This window comes from Oryctolagus cuniculus, chromosome 3 (assembly GCF_964237555.1).
Source record: "Oryctolagus cuniculus chromosome 3, mOryCun1.1, whole genome shotgun sequence".
In the NCBI taxonomy this organism is placed as follows: Eukaryota; Metazoa; Chordata; class Mammalia; order Lagomorpha; family Leporidae; genus Oryctolagus; species Oryctolagus cuniculus.
In genome coordinates this window covers 27,927,826-27,948,878 of record NC_091434.1, presented here as the reverse complement: position 1 = coordinate 27,948,878, position 21,053 = coordinate 27,927,826, and the positions used below count along the sequence as shown (strand labels likewise).

Genomic DNA, 21,053 nt, shown 5'->3' with positions numbered 1-21,053 from the left:
CAGCTTTGTTTTTGTTGCATAAGATTTCTTTAACTATTCAGGGTGTTTTGTGCTTCCAATATGAATTTTAGCATCATTCTTTCTAGATCTGAGAAGAATGTTGTTGGCATTTTGATTGGGATGGCACTTTACTTTTCATTGTATGGGCATTTTGATGATAGTTATTCTTCATTTATTTTTGATTCTTCATTTATTTTGATGATAGTTATTCTTCATTTTTTTATTTTTTATTTAACAGGTAGAGTTATAGACCGTGAAAGAGAGAGACAGAGAGAAAGGTCTTCCTTCTGTTGGTTCACTTCCTAAAAGGCCGCTATGGCCGACGCTGCGCTGATCTGAAGCCAGAAGCCAGGTACTTCCTCCTGATCTCCCATGCGGGTGCAGGGGCCCAAGTACCTGGGCCATCCTCCACTGCCCTTCCAGGCCACAGCAGAGAGCTAGACTGGAAGAGGAGCAACCAGGACTAGAACCCGGCACCCAAATGGGATGCTGACGCAGCAGGTGGAGGATTAACCAAGTGAGCCATGGCGCCCACCCCAATGATGATAGTGATTCTTCCAATCCAAGAACATGAAAAAATTTTCCACTTTAATGTCTTCTTTTATTCCTTTTTTTATTGTAATTTTTTATTGTAATTTTCATCACAGAGATCTTGGACATCTTTGGTTAAATTCATTTCAAGGTATTTAATTTTTTTTGGAGCTATTGTGAAAAGGATTTATCTTAGAAGATATTTCTCGGCTATGGCATTGTTTGTGTATACAAAGGCTATTGATTTTTGTGTGATGATTTCATATTCTACTTTACAAAACTCTTTTTTGAGTTCCAATAGTCTTTGTAATCATGTCATCTGCAAATTGGGATAGTTTGACTTCCTCCTTTCCAATTTGTATCTCTTTGATTTCTTTTTCTTGCCTAGTGGCACTGAATAAAACTTCCAGGGCTATATTAATAGTAATTCTGAGTTGGCATCCTTGTCTGGATCTGAATTTCAGTGGAAATGCCTTCAGTTTTTCCCCATCCAGTTAAGATACTGACTGTTTGTCATAAATTGCCTTGATTATGTTAAGGAATATTATTTCTATACCCAATTTGCTTATGGTTATCATCATGAAACAATGTTGAATTTTATCAAATACTTTCCCTGAATCTATTGAGATAATCATATGGTGTTTGGTCTTCTGCTTCTTAATGTGATGCATCACATTTATTGATTTGTGGATGTTTAACCACCCCTGTATACCAGGGATAAATCAAACTTTGTCCTGGTGGATGATCTTTCTGCCATGTTGTTGGATTCAATTGGCTAATTTTGGGGAGGGGGGGAATTTTTGCAGCCCTGTTCATCAGGGAAAATTGGTCTTTAGTTCTCTTTTTCTGTTGTTTCCTTTTCTGGTTTAGGAATTTAGGTAATGCTGGCTTCACAGAGGAAGTTTGGGGAGATATCCTCCCTTTCAATTGTTTTGAAAAGCTTGAGAAGAATTGGAACTAGTTTTTCTTTAAATTTCTGGTAGGATTCAGCAGTGAAGCCATCGGGACCTGTGTTTTTCCTTGTTGGGAGGGTCTTTATTACTGATTCAATTTCCATCTGGGGTATTGGTCTACTAAAGTGTTCTATGTCTTTATGACTAAATTTTGGTAGGTTGTATGTATCCAGGAATCTATCCATTTCTTTTAGTTTCCAGATTTGGTAGCATACAGCTTTTTGTAGTAATTTCTGATGCTGCTTTTTATTTCTGTGGTATCTGTTACATTTCTTTTTTCATCTCTGATTTTACTGATTTGGGTCTTCTGATGGTTATTTTTTTTGGGGGGGGGGACAATGATGTGTCAATTTTGCTTACTTTTTTAAAAATCCGGCATTTCATTTCATCACTCTTCTGTATTTTTTGGGGGGGTTTCAATTTTATTTACTTTTTCTCTAATTTCAATTATTTCTTTCCTCCTACTAATTTGAGGTTTGGTTTGTCTTTTTTTTTTTTTTTTTTTTGGTACTTGAGGTGCACTGATAGCTCATTTATTTGGTGACTTTCCAGCTTCTTGATGGAGGCACCAATTGTAAAAATTTCTCTCTTAACACTGGTTTTGCTGTATCCCATAAGTTTCGATATAGTGTTTTGGTATCTTCATTCATTTCCAATGTTTTTTATGTCTATTTTGATTTCTTCTATGACCCACTGCTCTTTCAGGAGCATGTTGTTTAGTCTCCAAATCTGCATATGTACTAGATATTCTTGAGTTATTGATTTCTGGCTTCAATCCATTGTTATCAGAAAAGCATTGTATGATATTGATTTTTTTTTAAGTTGCTGAGACTTGTTTTATGGCCTAGTATATGTTCTATCCTAGAGAAAGTTCCTTGCACTGATGAGAATAATGTGTATTCTGTAACTGTGGGGTGAAACGTTCTAGAGATATTGATTAGGCCCATTTGGTCTATAGTTTTGATTAGCTCTGTTATTTCTTTGTTGATTTTCTGTCTGGTTGATCTATCCATTGATAAAAGTAGGGTATTGAAGTTCCCCATTACTATTGTATTAGAGTCTATGTCTCCCTTTAGAGCTGTTAACAGTTCTTTTAAATATCCAGGTGCCCTGTAATTGTGTTCCTATACATTTATTATAGTCCCATCTTCCTGTTGAATTGATCCATTAATCACTAAATAACATCCTCTGTCTATTTTAACAGTTTTTAGGTTAAAATCTATTTTATCTTATTAGGATGGCTATATCTGCCTTTTTTATTTTTTTTTCTTTCCATTAGCATGTAATATCTTTCCCAGCCTTTTACTTTCAGTCTATGTGTATCTTTGTTGGTGAGATGTGTTTCTTGTAGGCAGCAAATAGATGGATCTTGTTTTCTAATGCATTTGGCCAGAATGTAACTGGGGAGTTGAGGCCATTTACATTCAAGGTTACTATTGATAGGTAATGACTTAGCCCTGTCATTTTTCCATGAATATTCCTATTGTCTACTTTGGATTTCTTGTGTACTTTTACTGGGGTGTTTTCCGTCTTCACGTTCTTTCATGATGATGGCTTTCTTTCTGTGTTTCTGTGTGTAGCACATCGTTTAACATCTTTTATAAGGCTGGATGAGTGGTGAAGAAACTTTCAATGTCTGTTATGGAAAGTATTTATTTCACCTTCATTCATAAATGAAAGCTTTGCAGGGTGCAGTATTCTGGGTTGACAGTTTTTTTTTCCTCTAAAGACTTGGAAAAGATCTTGCTGTTCTCTATTAGACTGTAGGATTTCTGATAAGTCAGTTGTGAGTCTTATTGGAGATCCTCTGATAGCAATCCGGATATTCTTTCTTTTGCTTCACCAATTCTGTTGTTAAGGTTTTCTATCATTTTTTATTTGATCTACTGAATTCTTCATATCTAATATTTCATTTTGATTTCTGTTTAAAATCTCAATTTTATGGGAAAAACTTTCATTCATATCATGTGTTTTTTTCTTCAGTTCATGGATGTTCTTCTGGTTGCTTTTGAGTAATCTATGATTAATTTTTTGAATTCAATTTCCAGGATTTCATCAAACTCTTCATCTTCACATTCCAATATTGTAATGTTGTTGTGTTCCTTTTTAGGGGGTGGGGATCATGGTGTCTCCCTTATTCTTGTTTCCTGAATTTCTGCATTTATTTTTAGGCATTTGTGAAGTTAATTTCTGTTTTGTTTTTCCTCTGACATCTTTTATTTTTGAGCTATGCCACTGTGGCTTAGTGGGTGTTTGTACTTTCATTGAATTCTAAGATCTGGCCAGGGAGCTCTGGTCAGTGCTTAAGTGTGGAGTAAGTATCCAGGGTAACACTCAACTTGGGCATCATCACTCTCCTCTGGTTAACAGGAGAGAGGAGAATGGTCACCTCTGTTGGTGTGATCACCTCCTTACCTCCTCTCCCTCAAGCTGAGCAACACCTGGTGTTAGCACCCAGTGTGTTCAACACTAATCCTCACAACCATATGTACTGCACAAATGATCTGCACTGTTCTCACTGTGATCATGGTTCCCACTGCAATGAGCTGCTCTTGGCAACCAAGGAGCTCCAACAGTGTGCAGTAGCACCCAGTGATTGCCCAGAAACCCAGCTGCATCCTGCTTCCTCTCACGCAGTTACAGTATTTTCAGTCTCAGCACCCAGGATTCCCATGGTCAAGGAGTGCAAGGAGGGTGGAGTGTACCCTCTCCACCCTGCTAGCCTGTCCAGTTCACAAAGATACTGAAGGGTTCCCAGAGTTGCAGCTAGACTCAAAGTCAGTGGGAATTGCAGATATTTCCCCCCTGAGATCATACTTGTGCACAATATCTGCGGGCTGCAGCCCCACTGGTTTCACAATTGTGCTGGGCACATACATGAGTGCTTACAGGCATCACTTCCCTTCCATCAGGATGGCCCAGAGCCCTGAGGGCAACAGAGTGACTGCTCATCCAGAATTGGGGGGGGGGGGGGGGGAAGCATGCAGTCCACTAGGCTCTCCCTCCAGCTGTACCAACAGTGGCACAGACCCATGCAGTCTGACCTTACCTTGCTCATCAGAGTGGGTGATGTTTCTGGATCCAAGCTGCTGGGTCCTTTGTTGTGTTCTTGGTCATTGCTGCTTGTCTAGCACAATCTTTATTAACCTGACTTTACCAGTTCTATTAGCTTTTATAAAGATGCATTTTAAAATCCAGGCTTCTCCTAACCTTTTTCTTCTCTTGTTGCTTCTCTAGCCTATATTTTGTTCTTCTGCACCTTTGTCTAATTCCCTTTGCTTTTTTTTTCTTCTCACATTCCCACTGTTAATAGGTCTGTACAGTAGTAGTGAAGGTAAGATGGAATGAATAAAATTTTTAAAAAAACAATACAAAAAGAATAAAAAAGAAGTCCAAGTGCAGACAGACAAGGGCATAAAAGCAAAGAACTTCCTTTATTTCAAATCTCTCTCTTTCAAAGTTATCTAGAATTCCTGTGATGTTTAAGTAGGATAATACCTTCCTATTTTACATGGAACAGTCACTTTCTCAGAAAGAATTTTACCTTCACCAGACTAGAACCATTATTGCCTGGAAAAAATAAATAAAATAAAAAATGTGAGAAATGTCCCGTTCCTTAGCCTTCTACTGATTTGAGTTCTTGCTCTCTCTGATCTCCGGGCATATCAATTCCTAATTTTAATGCTAGGTTATAATCTTAGTTATCTGTCCAGGTAAATGCTGTTATTACAGAATAAGGCATTCATTAATAAAAAGCTTATTTCCTCTCTCAAAATTATCAAGTAATTTTGAAAAGTGGAAAATCTTAACTTTTAGACTGTTTAAAGTATGTTTTTATAAATTGTCTCATCCTTTGAGGAACACATGAATGGATGAATAGACTGAAAAAAAAAAACATAGAAATTGGCAGGAATTTAAAAAGTAGTTATTTGGGGTCAGTATTGTGGCATTATATGTTAAGCCTCTGCCTGTGGCTCCATCAACCCATGTGGGCACTGGTTTCTGTCTGCTTGCTTTACTTCTGATGCAGCTCCCTACTAATGTGCCTGGGAAAGCAATAGGCTATGACTCAAGTGCTAGGGACCCTGCAACCATACAGGAGCCCCAGAAAAGCTTCAGGCTCCTGGCTTCGGATGGGCCCAGCTCTAGCTTTTGCAGCCATTTGAGGGAATGAGCCAGGAAATGGAAGACCTTTCTCTCTGTCTCTCCCTCTTTCTGGCTGTAATTCTACCTCTCAAATAAATAAATAAAATATTTTTAAATGTAATTATTCATAACTATAATTTGAAGCAACAGGAGGTAGCATGATGAATAGAAAGAAAGTGGAACTGACAAATGCCCTAAGATTTGACACTGAAATTATGATCCCATAGAGCTAATATATTAAACAATTCTGAGATTATTCCTCACTGGTTAAGTGTGAGACACATCTAAAAGACACTGAAAAAAAGTAAGTATAAATACATGGCATGCAAAGTAGCTCACAACACTCTATACTGCCTGCTAAATCATGAATATGAATTTGATTCATAGTGATCATAACAATTCTGACTTCTGGTTAGTAGGTAATGCAGTCATGGAATTTCTTCATTCTTGAAAATCAGTTTAGTCATACTTATGGGGCAGCTACTGACTTCTCTCATTAAGGAAAGTTAGACTTTGCTATAAATTTTAAAATATCAGTTCTCATAGAAGAGATCTTCCTCATGAAACTAACTCTAAAAATATTAATAAACAATTAACACTACTCAACAAATTAATTTTCTATCTTTACAATTTATTGAATCCAACATATTAATTAATTGGAATATTTGATTATTTGAAAAGTAAAAATGGCATTTAAAATCAAAATATCATAACTTAGATTCATTTTTACTATACAGAATATTATAGATGGGAAAAGACTAGTATGAAAATTTAAATTGAAATATGGAAAAAATGGCTCCACACTAAATTCTGAGAAACCTTTTTAACATTTATTTATTTATTTATTTTGTCTCTAAATGCTTATTGTAAAGAATCAAGTATATATAATACGCTTTATAATGGTATAAAATATTAAAGAGTATACACACACAATGATGCAAAATGTTTTTCTCAAATAAGGATTGGTTAAACCATGGTGCCTCCAGTCAATGACACCTTATGAAGCTAAGTAAAAGTTTATATATTGGCATTGACACGTGCCCATGTTACAAACAGAAAAAGTAGGTGACAAAACAGTATGTATGGTAGAGTTCAGGTTTTTTATTATTATGCTTTTTATTGTGTATGGGAGGGCAGCTATTCTTACTGATACTGCTTGGATATTCTTCTACTGTTAGTGTCAACTTTCTGTCCTAACTAGTCTCTGGGGCAGGCAGCATCTACAGTTGGCCTTAGGCACTTCTGAGGGCAGCAGGGCAGGTGTATACCCATATTCTCAAACCACACTGGACTCCCAGTGGTGATTACAATGAATCATGTGATTTCTACATAGGACATTCATATAGTTTTCTTGAATAACTTTCATTCTTTGCTAGAGATGTTTGCATGGAGGGCAGCTGTGTCTTTTTGGATCCCTAGCCCTCATCATGCATATGGTTTCACCATTTATTTTTTACTCTGTTAATATATTAAATACTCAGCAGTAGGCTAGCTGATGGAGTCTGATGCAAAGAGACTGCTACACAATATTTTTTGAGTAAATAAACAAGAGATTTCTTAGACATTTGTTTACAATAAAGGGGGAAGGATAGTAAAGGGAAATTATATGTGTAAAGAAAAATTAAATCTAGAAAATAGTAATAAGAAATTTTCAGTACAGTGACATCCATAATAGTTCACAAATGAAACATCAGAAAATTTGTCAGTTGCTCATGATTTTTCCACAGGTATTGCTGTAAACCTATGTCCTATATAGACTATGTCTAGACCGAGAGACATTTGGCCGTCTCCACCCTTGTTCAGAGGAGATGGTCAAATGCTTGACATTTTATTTGCACGTTAAGTTTTAGTCTCTCTGAAAGATGATACCCTTTTTCATTCTCTGGCTTAAAGTCAAGAATTCACCTAAATTATGTTTTACATCAACTCTTCTAATTATATCACAACTTGCTTTTACTACCTAGTACAGACATACATTCCCTATGTTTCATGACATTCTTCACAAAATTCCCATTTCTTCTGTGGCAGATTAATGATATTTTGCATTACTGTCCGTGGTGGAGAAAGAAAATAACTGCATATGCCCTTTTCATACTTACTTGGAGATCATTACATATTAAATTGCCTTTTAGGCTTTGGTTCTTCAGGCCAATAACATCACTTCTTTTTCTCAGAGGTCTGATTTCCCAAGCTTAAGCATCCTTGTGGTAGTCCTCTGAATTGTCCAAGTTTTCCACAATCCTACTTTAGATGAAGTTCCAGAACAGCTCATTGGGGCCTAATGGAAGTTTGGAGGTCTCAATGATACTTTTTTCTAAGCTAATTAAGTGCTGAAGCACAGCACTCTCATAGAAAAATTAATACTATTTAATTTCAAATGAATTTTTATGGAGCAATATGGAGCTCTTGGCTGCACTCAAATGTTGGTTCCCAAGGTGTCTACTGAGAGATGACTCAATAACACAGATAAACTGGGGATTTGTCTAAAGTAGGATGAATATGACACTTTGGAATGGCAAAAGCGTACTGACCGCATATCCAGGAAAAGCCTGAATGATGGAAAGCAAAGAGAGGTCTAAAAATAATTATCAATTTCTCTCTAATACTAACTTCAAAGTATACTTGAAAATCCACTCATGAGGACTTCCCTGATCCTAAGTCTCTCAGACTCTCAGAGCGAATTCTACTCTCTGCCATCATATTTATAACAATGCTTTAGATTTTAGTTTCTGAGTATTGACTTTCTCCTTCTCTCCACTGTACTTCACACTGCCATAACACTGAAATGATGAAAGAAGGTCAGAACGTATTACAATTTTCCTTGAATACATGAACTTTGGCACTTGCCTATCTTTCCACATTTCTTTCAGGTTTTCTTGATTACAAGCTCAGGAACTACTTCTAAAGGGCTTTCCTTGATGCCCCAATACTCATTTCAAAGGCAGAATTAGTTTCTCCTTTAGTTGTGTTCCAATAATAACTTATGCCTATATATATTATATCAATTGTTATGCTTTAACCTAATTACTTGTGCATCCCTGTTTTCAACACTGCAATCTCCCAGGAAAACTTGGCATCTTATAGTTCTGTTTAAATACATTATCTAGGGAATAAATATTCATGACATTGAATTTTTTAGTAGTTCATCTCTATTACTAAACTGTAAGCCTCTTGAGGATAGAATATTAAAAAAAATGTTTTCTTCTAATATCCTATAAATACCTATTGAATGAATGGATAACTGACAAGACAATGACATAACACTGATACATGATACTAGTTAAGCCAACAGAGCCACAGATGTCTTTAAGCTTACCGGTCCGTGGCATGTGAGGAGGCCATCTTCCATCTTCTCACATTGGGGGTCACACTCCACACAGATGGAGCCATTCTCAAACTCCCGAAATTCGCTGTGAAAACATCAGCTACATGAGGAGGTGTAAGCAAATAAGCTGTCATCTTAATAAATGAAGTAACATCTGCTAAAAGTCCTATTGGCAGGGTAAATCCTAGAGTTTGTTTCTCGATGAGCCAGGAGCATCAGAACCATTTCCCAGTACATTAAGGAATAAGTTTTCCATTAGGAGAAAAGATAAAGTGAAGCCAGATGGCTCCTCTTGCCCTCCATTGTATTCACCGATAGACTCATTCTGGAAACTTCTCTCCTGTGAGAGAGATTCTCACAGTCTAAAAATAAGAAAGTGTAACTCTTCTGATGACACAGCAAAACTGTTTTTACCTTTATGCATAAAGCTGTGCCTGTTTGTCTCTATATAAAATGTTATTCCTGGCTGAAGCTTTAATTTGTGAACTCTGAAGGAACTATTGTAGTTTTCTTGTTGCTAAGTTACATGAATGTTCCCCATCCTTGTCCTTCAAATCCCAAGACTCTTCAATTTATTTTTGGTGAAACTTCAAAAAACACTTTGATTTCTTTTCTTCTTTTAAAATATCTGCCTTGGAGAATTAGAAAAAAAGTCTTTTTATAGTAGATTTTATTTTCTTAGATTATTGATCTAATATCATAACATCTTTCTTTAGCCTACATTCTTTTTGAAGTAATTCTATATGGTATAAGATTTTTTAAAAGTTGAATGGTAATATCCTAAAACTTTCTAATTGAAATCTACTGGAATTATGGTCATCTTTTCTCATACTCCTATATTTTTGTGGCTATTTGTATATTGCACGTTATGACTGCATACATTTTCCAAGTAATGCCTATAACCAGTTTTTCATTTGCATAATTGGATGTCAGTTAGGAACAAGATGTTTAAACAAGCCCATTCCTATTAATAAACATGAATAGGGTATTGTGTAAAGATTGTTTAAAATGTCATCTATGACTCATTTACAAAATCTGACTATTTGTAACAACATTATTTTGTGCATTTATATATTGAGTTATCATTCCAAACTAATATCATTATTATAAATATTACAATAATGGATCAATTAGGTGATAAGTTCAAATATATTTTCTCCTCACATGAAGTGTTCATGTTTTCCTCATTTGAATACGTTAGTCTTTTTTTTTTTTTTTTTGACAGATAGAGTTAGACAGTGAAAGAGACATAGAGAAAGGTCTTCCTTCCGTTGGTTCACCCCCCAAATGGCTTCTACAGCTGGAGCTACGCCGAACCGAAGCCATGAGCCAGGTGTTTCTTTCTGGTCTCCCACGCGGGTACAGGTGCCCTAGCACTTGGGCCATCCTCCACTGCCTTCCCGGGCCACAAGCAGAGAGCTGGACTGGAAGAGGAGCAACCGGGACTAGAACCTGGTGCCCATATGGGATGCTGGCACCATAGGCGAAAGATTAACCAAGTGAGTCATGGTGCCGGCCCTACTTTAGTCTTAATAAGCCACTGAATTCCAAAGGGTTGAGCTATGTTTTTGTTGGTTGGATTAAGAGGTTAAAAAGTAAAACTATATATATTCCAAGGCAAAATAACTTTTTTTAATGAAGAGCACAAATAGTTTAATTCTGTACAGAATGCACAGTTAGTTGCATTTTAAGTGTTGCAATTTTAAGTTGCATTTAGTTTGTTACAATTCAGACTTTGTGAATTTTCTTAAGTTTAAAATCTCAGTTACAGGGCCAATGTTGTGCCATATCAGGTAAAGCCGCCTCCCCCTATGCCAGCATTCCACATGAGTACTCATTTGAGTCCCAGACATTCCAATTCTGATCTAGCTCCATGCTAACGGCCCAGGGAAAGCAGAGGAAGATGGACTACATGGCACTCCCATGGGAGACCTGAATGAAGCTCTTGACTCCTGTCTTCTGCATAGCCCAGGAGTTGGCCATTCAGGCTATCTGTGGAGTGAACCAGTAGATGGAAGCTCTCGCTCTCTTTCTCTCTCTCCCTCTCCTCCCTCCAACTCTGCCTTTCTTTTTTACAAAATCTCAGTTACATAGAACAGGTTTTCTTTTGGATGATTCATACAAAGATCAAAATGACGAGTATGGTGGACAGGGATGGTTAAATTGCAAATGAAATTAAAAACATGGTTTGTATAGTGAAATCCTATGACATTTAGAGCAAACCTGGAGATCTTCAGCTAATTACTGGTTTTAGATAGTTTCTTTGGTGATTAAAGGGTTATGGTATTAAATGAAGATCATAAGTTTGATACTGCTAGAACAGGGATAATGCTTCTCTTACTCTTCTGTAAAAGCCACTTTTCTACTTCTAAAGTTGAGTATAAAATGTATGTTGTTGTGATTTGATAATAGTTTGGATGTCCCCTGAAAGGTTAATGGGTAATAGATTAAAGGCAGAAACTTGTTGTAATTATGGCATCTCAGTGGCAGGCCCAGAGGGGTCATGGGGACTGAATCCAGGAGGTTTCTTGAGTGTTAGTTACTTAAGGGTAGTTCAGCCTAGTTTCCCTCTCTGCTTCCTGGCTCAACATCGCTCTGCGTGAGTACTACCACATCAGTTAGATACCTGAACCAATGTGGCCACCTGAACTGAACTGTGAACCTCCAGAACTATAAACTACAACTTTTTCTTTGTAAGATAGTTCCTTTTAGGTATTTTTTTTTTTGATAGGCAGAGTGGACGGTGAGAGAGACAGAAAGGTCTTCTTTCCGTTGGTTCACCCCCCAAATGGCTGCTACTGCCGGCGTGCTGTGCCGATCCGAAGCCAAGAGCCAGGTGCTTCCTCCTGGTCTCCCATGCGGTTGCAGGGGCCCCAGCACTTGGAACGTCCTCCACTGCCTTCCCGGGCCACAGCAGAGAGCTGGACTGGAAGAGGAGCAACCAGGACAGAATCTGGTGCCTGACCGAGACTAGAACTCGGGGTGCCAGCGCTGCAGGTGGAAGATTAGCCTAGTGAGCCGTGGTGCCAGCCTCCTTTTAGGTATTCTAATTAAAGTACCAACAAGCTGACTAATACAGAAAATTGGAGAGTTTTGGGGGTCATTTTTTGGATTACGCCCGAAGATGTGGAAGAGCCTTTAGAATTTATTTTCAGGAAAAGGTTAGAAGAGTTTGAAGGATCAGGCTAGAGAGAGATTTGAATGCTGCAAGCAGAGTAGTTCAGGCAATTCTGAAGTCTTGTCAGAGTGCTGGTGGAAATGCAGACAGGAAGGGCCATGCTGACGAGTCTCAGATGAGAATAAAAATTCTGCTGGGAATTAGACTAAAGGGAATCCTTGTTACACGGTGACAAAGAAGCTGGGTTGTTTGTGTCCATGTCCTGAGACCTTTTGGGAAGCTGATTTTAAAAACAACGGAGTAGTCTGGTGGAGATTTCAAGGCAGGGAAGTCTTCAGGCTGTATCTCAGGTGCTATTGGCTGTGCCACAATGAAAATCGGGAACAAAGTGGAGAAGAGTGGAAAAATCAGGAACATTCTCCTTCTAGCATGGAAGTAAGAAAGAACAAGCGCGTTTGGGAAAGGAAAGTGAGATGGCGAAAATGTCTACTAATAAGATTAATGCAAAGAAATGCAAGCCATGTACTAATGGTACATGCAAAAAAGACCCCTAATGGGAGAAAGACATTTTAGAGATCTTCAGGCAGTCCATTCCATCACAATCCCATCAGAGATCTAGGAGTAAAAATTTGTTTAAAGATTTACAAGGAAAAATCCTTTTGGAAAGTAGCCCCCAAGAAAACTGCTCACCCGGGATTAGCTCCAGATTTGGGTTTGCCAGTCTAGGCAGGGCTCCTGTTGCGGCAGACCTTGGCGTTGTCCAAGTAATGCTGATTTTGAAGACACATAGAATACAGGAGGTATGGGCTCATACCTTGAGGCAGCATCACTGAGATTTCAAAGGAAAGCTTGCAGGACCAGAAAGAGTTGTGCAGCAGGGTTGGAGCCTCTGCATGGAACAATGCCCAATGGAGTTTTGAGAATGGAGCTGCAGAAGAGACCTCAGAAAAGTAGAAGCGCCAGCAATGTGAAGTACCCACTGAGGAAAACTATGAGCAGTGTGCAAGAAAAGACTGAGAATATCACCATCATCACTCTGCAGTCTCCTAAGAGTAGCCATGTGGGCAAAGATCAAAAAGACATGGAGACATGGAGGCCTCCACCTATACTATAAAGGATGTTCCAGACAACCTAGGAGCCCAGAGATTGGTCACAGGAGTAGAATCATTGCAAAGAGTATTCACTAGGGCAATGTTAAGTGGAAGGGTGAGGGTGGAGCTGCTTCATAGCCCGACCAGGGCAATTTCTAGTGGATCTGCAAGGATGAGATAAAACCTATGAGAACTGCAGCATGAGTTGTAACTCACAAAGCCACAGGGGTAAGGCTGCCCAAGCCATTGAGAGCCCAGTCCCCAACACAGTGTTGGAATCCTTAGGGATTCCCTAGACATGGAACATTAGTATTTAATGTTTGCCCTGTTGACTTTCTGTCTTGATTTGGCCCAGTTATCCTTGCTATTTCCATGCGTTCCTTTTTTTGAAAGAGAAATTAATGACCTGTGCATGTCTTTGTGTCTTGGAGGCAGGTAACTTTTGTTTGGACTGTGCAGGTTCACAGCTAAGGGAGTTTGCCCTCAGGCTAAGACAAGACTGTGGATCGTGGAATTTTGGATAATTGTTGGACTGAGTTCAGATCTTCGGACTTTTTTTTTTTTTTTAAAGGAAAAGTGAAGAGATGGGGATGGTATCTTTTGATTCATTTTCTAAGTGCCCAGAACAATTAGGGCTAGGCCAACCCAAAGCCAGGAACTAGGAACTCCATCCTGGTTACCTCTATGGGTGGAGGGGCCCAAGTATCTGAGCATCATCTACTGCCTCCAAGGCACATTAAGAAGCTGAATAGAAAGCACAGAGTAGCCAGGACTAAAATCAGGCACTCTAATACGGTTGTAGGTATCCCTAGTGGTAGCTAAATCACTGGGCCACAATGTTTATCCTTACTTTAGGACTTTTTGGATAGAATAAGTATCTATTATGTCTGAGCAGGCATGAGGTTTTGGGATTTAGGACATATGCTATGGTTTAAATAGGATTTGGTTCCCCCATATCATGCACATATTTAATCCCCAATGTCTTATATTAATGGTTAATACATTATAAACACTTGATCTAATTATGGAATCTGGGAGGTAGGCCTACTGAAAGGTTTTTGGGTCATTGAAGGTGTGCTCTTAGAAAGTAGGTCTTGTGAAAAGGCTGGTTATACAAGCAGAGAATGCTTCCAGTCTCTACTACTTCCTGGCTCACCATGTGATCCACCCTCTGCAGGCATTTCATCCTTATCAGATGCCAGACTAGTGAGAGTACCCAATCTTGGACTGGGAGCCTCCAAAACTGTAAGCTCAAACAAACCTTCCTTTCTTAGAAGCTCCTCTCACATATTTACTTAAAGTGACCAAAGCTCACTAATACAGTTCTGGTTGCTTGTGTCATGAAAAGTCATGGAGAAAACCTATTGCCTTTTCTTCCACATATTTTCAATACTATGGCTTTTGTCTTTCTTTTGTGATTTCAGAGAAGATCCATTTTGTAGTCTGTAACTTATTATTTACGTCTTTAATCACTGTCTCCTTCATTGCTCTATTCTTCCCTGTCCGCTCATGTCTCCAACATGACTTTTCCAGACTTCCTGTTTTACTGAGATCTGACCCAACAAATCAGTCCATTGAGTGTGAGTATTGCCTACTGACTTTTGTTCATCTATTCTACTGTGATATTTTTCTATGTGTGCCTTATCTTTACCAATCCTGTGATTAATACTAGGTGATTTCACATCTAGCCTTTCCTAAATTTAAATTCAAGAACCAACACTTAAGATTATAGGCCTTAAATACCTCAACTTCTCTAAGCTTCAGTTTTCTAAATAGTCTCTGTAAAAGGGAAAATAGTTTTCACTTAGAGTTTGCAATTATTAAATGCAAAAATGCCTGTGAAGATCTTAGAGTAGTACTCTCTTTGATGTTTTTTGTTGGTCTTAAAAGTTTCAGAAGAGTTGCCAGATAAGAAAAGTTTTAAGGCTCCATTGAAAATTACCTTTCTCTTTCATTTTGATTGCTTGTGTATTGTATTTAAGAGTTGCTGAAATACAGTGACTTCTATGACCTGGATTTGAATGCTAATCAGCCAGCAATTGCCTGATTTTCTCCTTTTTTTTAAGATTTTGTTTCAAAAAGTCCTCCTTTTAGGATTTATTCTCTACTAATAGCCAAACTTATTTATATAAACAAGCTCCCTTGATTTTGGTACATGTGTATGTGTACTGATTACTTTCAGTAGCTTTAAAGATAACTATTCTACTTAGCCATTTAATCAGCTCAGTTTAATAGACCAAAAAAATAAAAGAAAATAATGATCACAATATTCATGGTAGGAACTCTAACAAGAGCTTACTATGCATTTTCTCATAGGATAATCACAACTATCTTTTTTTTTTTTTTTTTTTTTTTTTTGACAGGCAGAGTGGACAGTGAGAGAGAGAGACAGAGAGAAAGGTCTTCCTTTGCCGTTGGTTCACCCTCCAATGGCCACCGCGGCCGGCGCTGCGGCCAGTGCACTGCCGATGGCAGGAGCCAGGTACTTATCAATGGCCACCGCGGCCGGTGCTGCGGCCAGTGCACTGCCGATGGCAGGAGCCAGGTACTTATCCTGGTCTCCCATGGGGTGCAGGGCCCAAAGACTTGGGCCATCCTCCACTGCACTCCTGGGCCACAGCAGAGAGCTGGCCTGGAAGAGGGGCAACCGGGACAGAATCCGGTGCCCCGACCAGGACTAGAACCCGTTGTGCCGGCGCCGCAAGGTGGAGGATTAGCCTGGTGAGCCGCGGCGCTGGCCACACAGCTATCTTTTAAAGTTGATACCACTGTCATTCCCATTTTTCATATAAAAAAACTGAGTTTAGAATTACTAAGTTTTTTGTCTGAGGTTTGACAACTTCAGCATTAAGTGATAAGTTAAGATTTGAATTCATTTTCCCTTACATGTTGCCTTTACCACCAGGCAATATGGAAAGAAACACGCCAGTACCACACAACCTCAGGTGAGGAACCCAACAGTGGATACACAAGACTTTTACATGATACTTTCAATTATTATCTTTCAAATTATCTATGTTTTCATTTTTCTAGGACTCCCTTAGTATTGCATTGAAAAACATATTTGATATAATGGTGAAAATGTGTGAAATGTTAAATTTAATGTTAAAACAGTCAGGTAACCACTGTTTGCTTAGGAAACTAACATTTTTCCTACAGTACATTTCCTCTGTTTCACAGAAATGGAGATAGAAAAAGGTAAATATAACCACATATTTATGAATTTGGTAATTCTAAGAAGTTCAAAGCTAGCCTGCCAAAGAAAAACAATTTTATTCTGAAAACGAACAGAATGAAAGTCAGACTCCCTGAGCTCTAGTTTTGACTTGATTCTTTCTCCTCTTCTGTTGTGAATTTAGCCAGCATTTACTTAGGATTCTCACTATTAATGGCAACAGTTCTCATTGATGCTGCTAGAAAAAGTAGTTTCTAGAATCCATTCTCTTTTTAGAACTGCTCATATATATTCACTAAATGTTTAATGTAACATTTGTCTAATGAAATCAAAGTCTGTTAAGTTTAATGTTTACAGCATCAATTCCTACACAAACAAGGACATTTTGATCTTAAGGATTTTATGTACAGAAAACATCCTTATAAAAATGTGAACAACTATGAGTAGAATACAATGAGACAAGCAGCACATCATAACTTACTGTTCATTATCAAATTTGTAAGCCAATTGTACCTCACAAAATTACACATTGACATTTTTCTGAAAAATGATTACATTCTTAACTTATTTTATAGTTAAAATTTAAACTTAATCCCCTCCCCAAATTGCATGAAGGAAATTTTGATCATGTTAAAAAGAGACATATCAATATTATTATTTTGTCATTTTGATGTAAAATGCAAAACTATAATATTATCAAAGATCATAAATAGGTTTTAAAAATTGTACAATTTATGAGATTTCAGAAGAAATTAAATAAAGAAATTTGAAACATCATTTAAAGAAATGTTGAAAATCTTTCAATTGAACAATATAAGAAAACTTGACTTGGGCACAGCACTAAAAAGTGCATTATACCACTAATGAAACACAGGTATTAAGCATAAAATGCTATGCTGTGATAAAGTGATTTTATGAGTATATGAAATGGCATGCAAAAGATAAACAGTGGGTTTTATTACTGACAATGTGATACTACAATGTGTTGTAGTATCAGAGGGAATTTAAAAAACTCGGTTTAAAATATTGCTTAGGTTATACAGAAAGTGAAAGAATACTTTCAAAAACCTCCTCAACTAGAAATTAGAAAGGTAGTTATTTTATAGTGCTAAGCAGTTGTCAAAGATACATAAATAAGAGCTTCCCTAAAACAATAATAGATGTATGATGTATATAGAAAAATTAAAATTTATCCAATAACTCCAGATGAAAATTAATAGGAAAGTATGAAAGAAAAAAATCCAGATCATCAGGACATATGGGAGGTAGGATTCCATAAAATAATTGCTTTCATAAAGAAAATAGAATACATATTTTAGTTTTCTTAAGTATACATTGCTATATTAGGAATTGTCTATTTTACTAAAAATTATTAAAATGTACATAATAGCTAATATACACATATATTAGGACTTGTTATTTCAAATAAAATTATTCCTCCTTAAAATAATTCTATTTGGGGCCGGCGCCATGGCTCACTTGGTTAATCCTCCGCCTGCGGTGCCGGCATCCCATATGGGTGCCAGATTCTAGTCCCAGTTGCCCCTCTTCCAGTCCAGCTCTCTGCTGTGGCCCGGGAGTGCAGTGGAGGATGGCCCAAGTGCTTGGGCCCTGCACCCGCATGGGAGACCAGGAGGAAGCACCTGGCTCCTGGCTTCGGATTGGCGCAGCACCAGCTGTGGTGGCCATTTGGGGAGTGAACATTTGGAAGGAAGACCTTTCTCTCTGTCTCTCTCTCTCACTGTCTATAACTCTACCTGTCAAATAAATAACTAAAACACACACACACACAAAAATTCTATTTGTTGCCTCCTTTATGTAATAATAGCTGTTAAAAAATCCTGGCCTACATAAACATTCTGAAAACTCACCATTTTTTATACTGTTAAAATCTGAACTGATCGGCTAAGAGGGTAAATATAACATTGTAAGATGCCTTACCCATCATAGAGGTTACAAGACTCAATGCAGATCCTTCCTCTGCTAAAGCGGCGGCATGACAGGCACTGGTCCGGCCCAGGTCCCCAGCAGCCATCATTTGAACACAGGTGGTTGCACACCATTCCTTCAGCAGCTACCAAATACACCAGAATCAGGGGGAAAAAAAAAGAAAACATTGTGTCAAAACTTTTAATCTTCCAGAGTAAAGCTATTTCTGAAGGAATTTGTTTGAAATATATCTGTATCAAAACAACTTTGTTTACCTACCCTGTCACTGTACCCCACTCTACCTCCAACTTTTTTCCTTATGGCAAGGTTCTAGTCATTTTGTTTACATGGTAATGCAACATTTTCCATAAGACTAAACAAAAGCTAATTGCTAATATGAAAACTATAAGGAGAAGTGTTAGGTAATAGTTTTCCAAGGTAAGGGCCAAAGCGTTATCTTTTCCAAGACAACAGTTTGCTCCACTAACACATTACATTAGCTTCAATTCAATATGAGAGCTTCAAGTAGAAAAAGAATAAGATAAATATGTGTGTGTGTGTGTGTGTGTGTGTGTGTGAAAAGAGTAAAAGGATGAAAAAGAAGAGGGTTGGCAACTGGTATTGTGGCATAGCAGGTAAAGCTGCCACCTGAGTGCTGGCATCCCATGTAGGTCCCAGTCTACGTCCCAGCTGCCCCACTTCCAAGCCAGCTCCCTGTTAAAGGCCTGGGAAAATAAGTAGAAGATGATCCAAATACTTTCTCGGGCCCCTGACTCCATGTGGGAGAAAAGGATGGGGTTCCTGACTCCTGGGTTCAGCCTGTTCCTGACCTGGTGGTTGTGGTCATTAAGGAAGTGAAGCAGTGGATGGAAAACCTCTCTTTCCCCCCGTGATAATCTCTGTTGCCTCTGCCTTTCAAATAAAAATATAGATAAATCTTTAAAAAGAAAAAGAATATTTGGAAGTCAACAGAGGGCAGGAGAGGAGGTACAGAAATAAAGTACAACTGTTTTACAGATTTTCTACTTTAGTCTGACTAAGCCTACCTGGATATGGGTCAAGCTGGTACATGGAGAAAAAAGTTTTAAAAACATTATTCAAAAAGTTACAGTGGTTATTTAGAAAAAAGGTACAGATTAAAATAGTAAGCATGGTATTTAGTCTTATCTCTGTTTTTGTGCTGATGGGAGAAGTAACACAGAATTTGATGTTCATGTTTTAAAATTGGCACTTAAGGTTCATCATCTCACTCCATGATTATACTGCACAACATTTATATGCAAACAGGGCTCCCTGGTATATTATTATTTATATGTCTTAATACAACTGTGGTGTGAGGATACTAGATATTGAAAGAGAAGTTCTACAAAGACTTCAAATGTTATTCCAGCACCTGAAAAGTGATTTCAGGCATCTGAAACACAACGTATAATATGTTAAGAATTATCAAGATGAAAACATCAAAATCAGCTTTATTTCCTTGTTAGTTACCAACTGACCTACTCTGGTATGTGAGATTTTCTGGTAAGAGCATCTGTGGGTGGGGTGGGAGACCACTGGATGTGTTAGTGTAATATGAGCAGAGGATTCTATTTGTGACGTCTGTGAAAGTTAACTTTTCTCATGTGCTTGGGAGTGAATTGCCTGCATCTGTGATTCTGACTAGTTTTGCAACAGGGAAATAGACCTCCACATTCATATTTTCTTTGTCCTTTACCCTGGGGCTGTAAGTAGGCTCCTCTGTCAAAATGTGTAAAATGTTTTCTCAAGGCAGACTCAGGCCTTTCAACAAATGCCTATGTAACTGAATAATCTCTCCCAGTGTTGCTTAGGAAGAGTGTGTGAAGCAGTTTTGTTGAGGCATACATGACATAAAATATACTGCTCAAATGTACAACTTGATACGTTTTGGCATATGCATGTAATCACAAGCCACATCCACAATCAAGATAATAAACATATCCATTACCTCCTGAAGATTCCTTAGGCACTTACATAAGCCTACTCTCCCACTCCACTCCCCTTAAACAACCATTGGTCTGTTTTCTATTACTCACTGTCTACTAGTTTGCATTCCCTAGAATTTTATATAACGCAATTGTACAGTGTGTGTTTTTTAATGGTTTCTTTCATTCAGCATACTTTTTGGAGCTTTATCCATGTGCTCTGTGTACTAACTGTTCCTTCATTTTTATTGCTGTGTATATATATATATATATAAAATATATACACACATATATATATGATATTCCACATTTTTAATCCATTCACGTATTTATAGACATAAGATTAGTTCCCATTTTTGGCTATTCTAATTAATCTAACTTGAACATCTGTGAACAAGTCATTGTATAGACATACACTTTCATATCCCTTGGGTAAATAGATAGCAGTGGAATAGCTTGATAGTATGGAAAGTATAGCGTTAACTTGATAAGAAATTATGAATGTGGTTTTCAAATTTTCACGATTTTACTTTTCCAGCAGCAATGAACATAACTGGAGAGTTGCATTACCACACCATTGCCAACACTTGATATGGTCAGTGGTTTAATTTAAGCGTTCCTAGTTGGTATGTGGTGGATCCTGATTATGGCTTTGATTTGTAATTCCCTAATCATTGAAGATGTTGTGAACATATTCTTGTGTGAATATTATTTTATATTTTAATCTTTAAATTTAAATTTTAATTAGTTTTTAACAGACTCAATGTGCTTTGTAAAAACAATTCTAAAAACACAATGATATTTCCTTTCTCTCTCACTCCCTATCTCCTCCCTCCCCC

At 37.7% G+C, this 21,053-nt stretch overlaps 1 protein-coding gene across 7 annotated transcripts in view; it reads right to left on the bottom strand.

Moving 5' to 3' along the window:
• Positions 1–21,053, bottom strand: part of ERBB4 (erb-b2 receptor tyrosine kinase 4) — a 1,263,146-nt gene that overhangs the window by 298,221 nt on the left and 943,872 nt on the right. For all 7 annotated transcript variants that reach the window (XM_051849160.2, XM_051849161.2, XM_051849158.2 and 4 more), the window contains 2 exons: positions 18,281–18,413; positions 8,947–9,040 (listed from right to left, as the gene is read on the bottom strand). In XM_051849160.2, the coding sequence (XP_051705120.1) occupies positions 8,947–9,040; positions 18,281–18,413 (227 nt within the window). The remainder of the gene's footprint in view (positions 1–8,946; positions 9,041–18,280; positions 18,414–21,053) is intronic.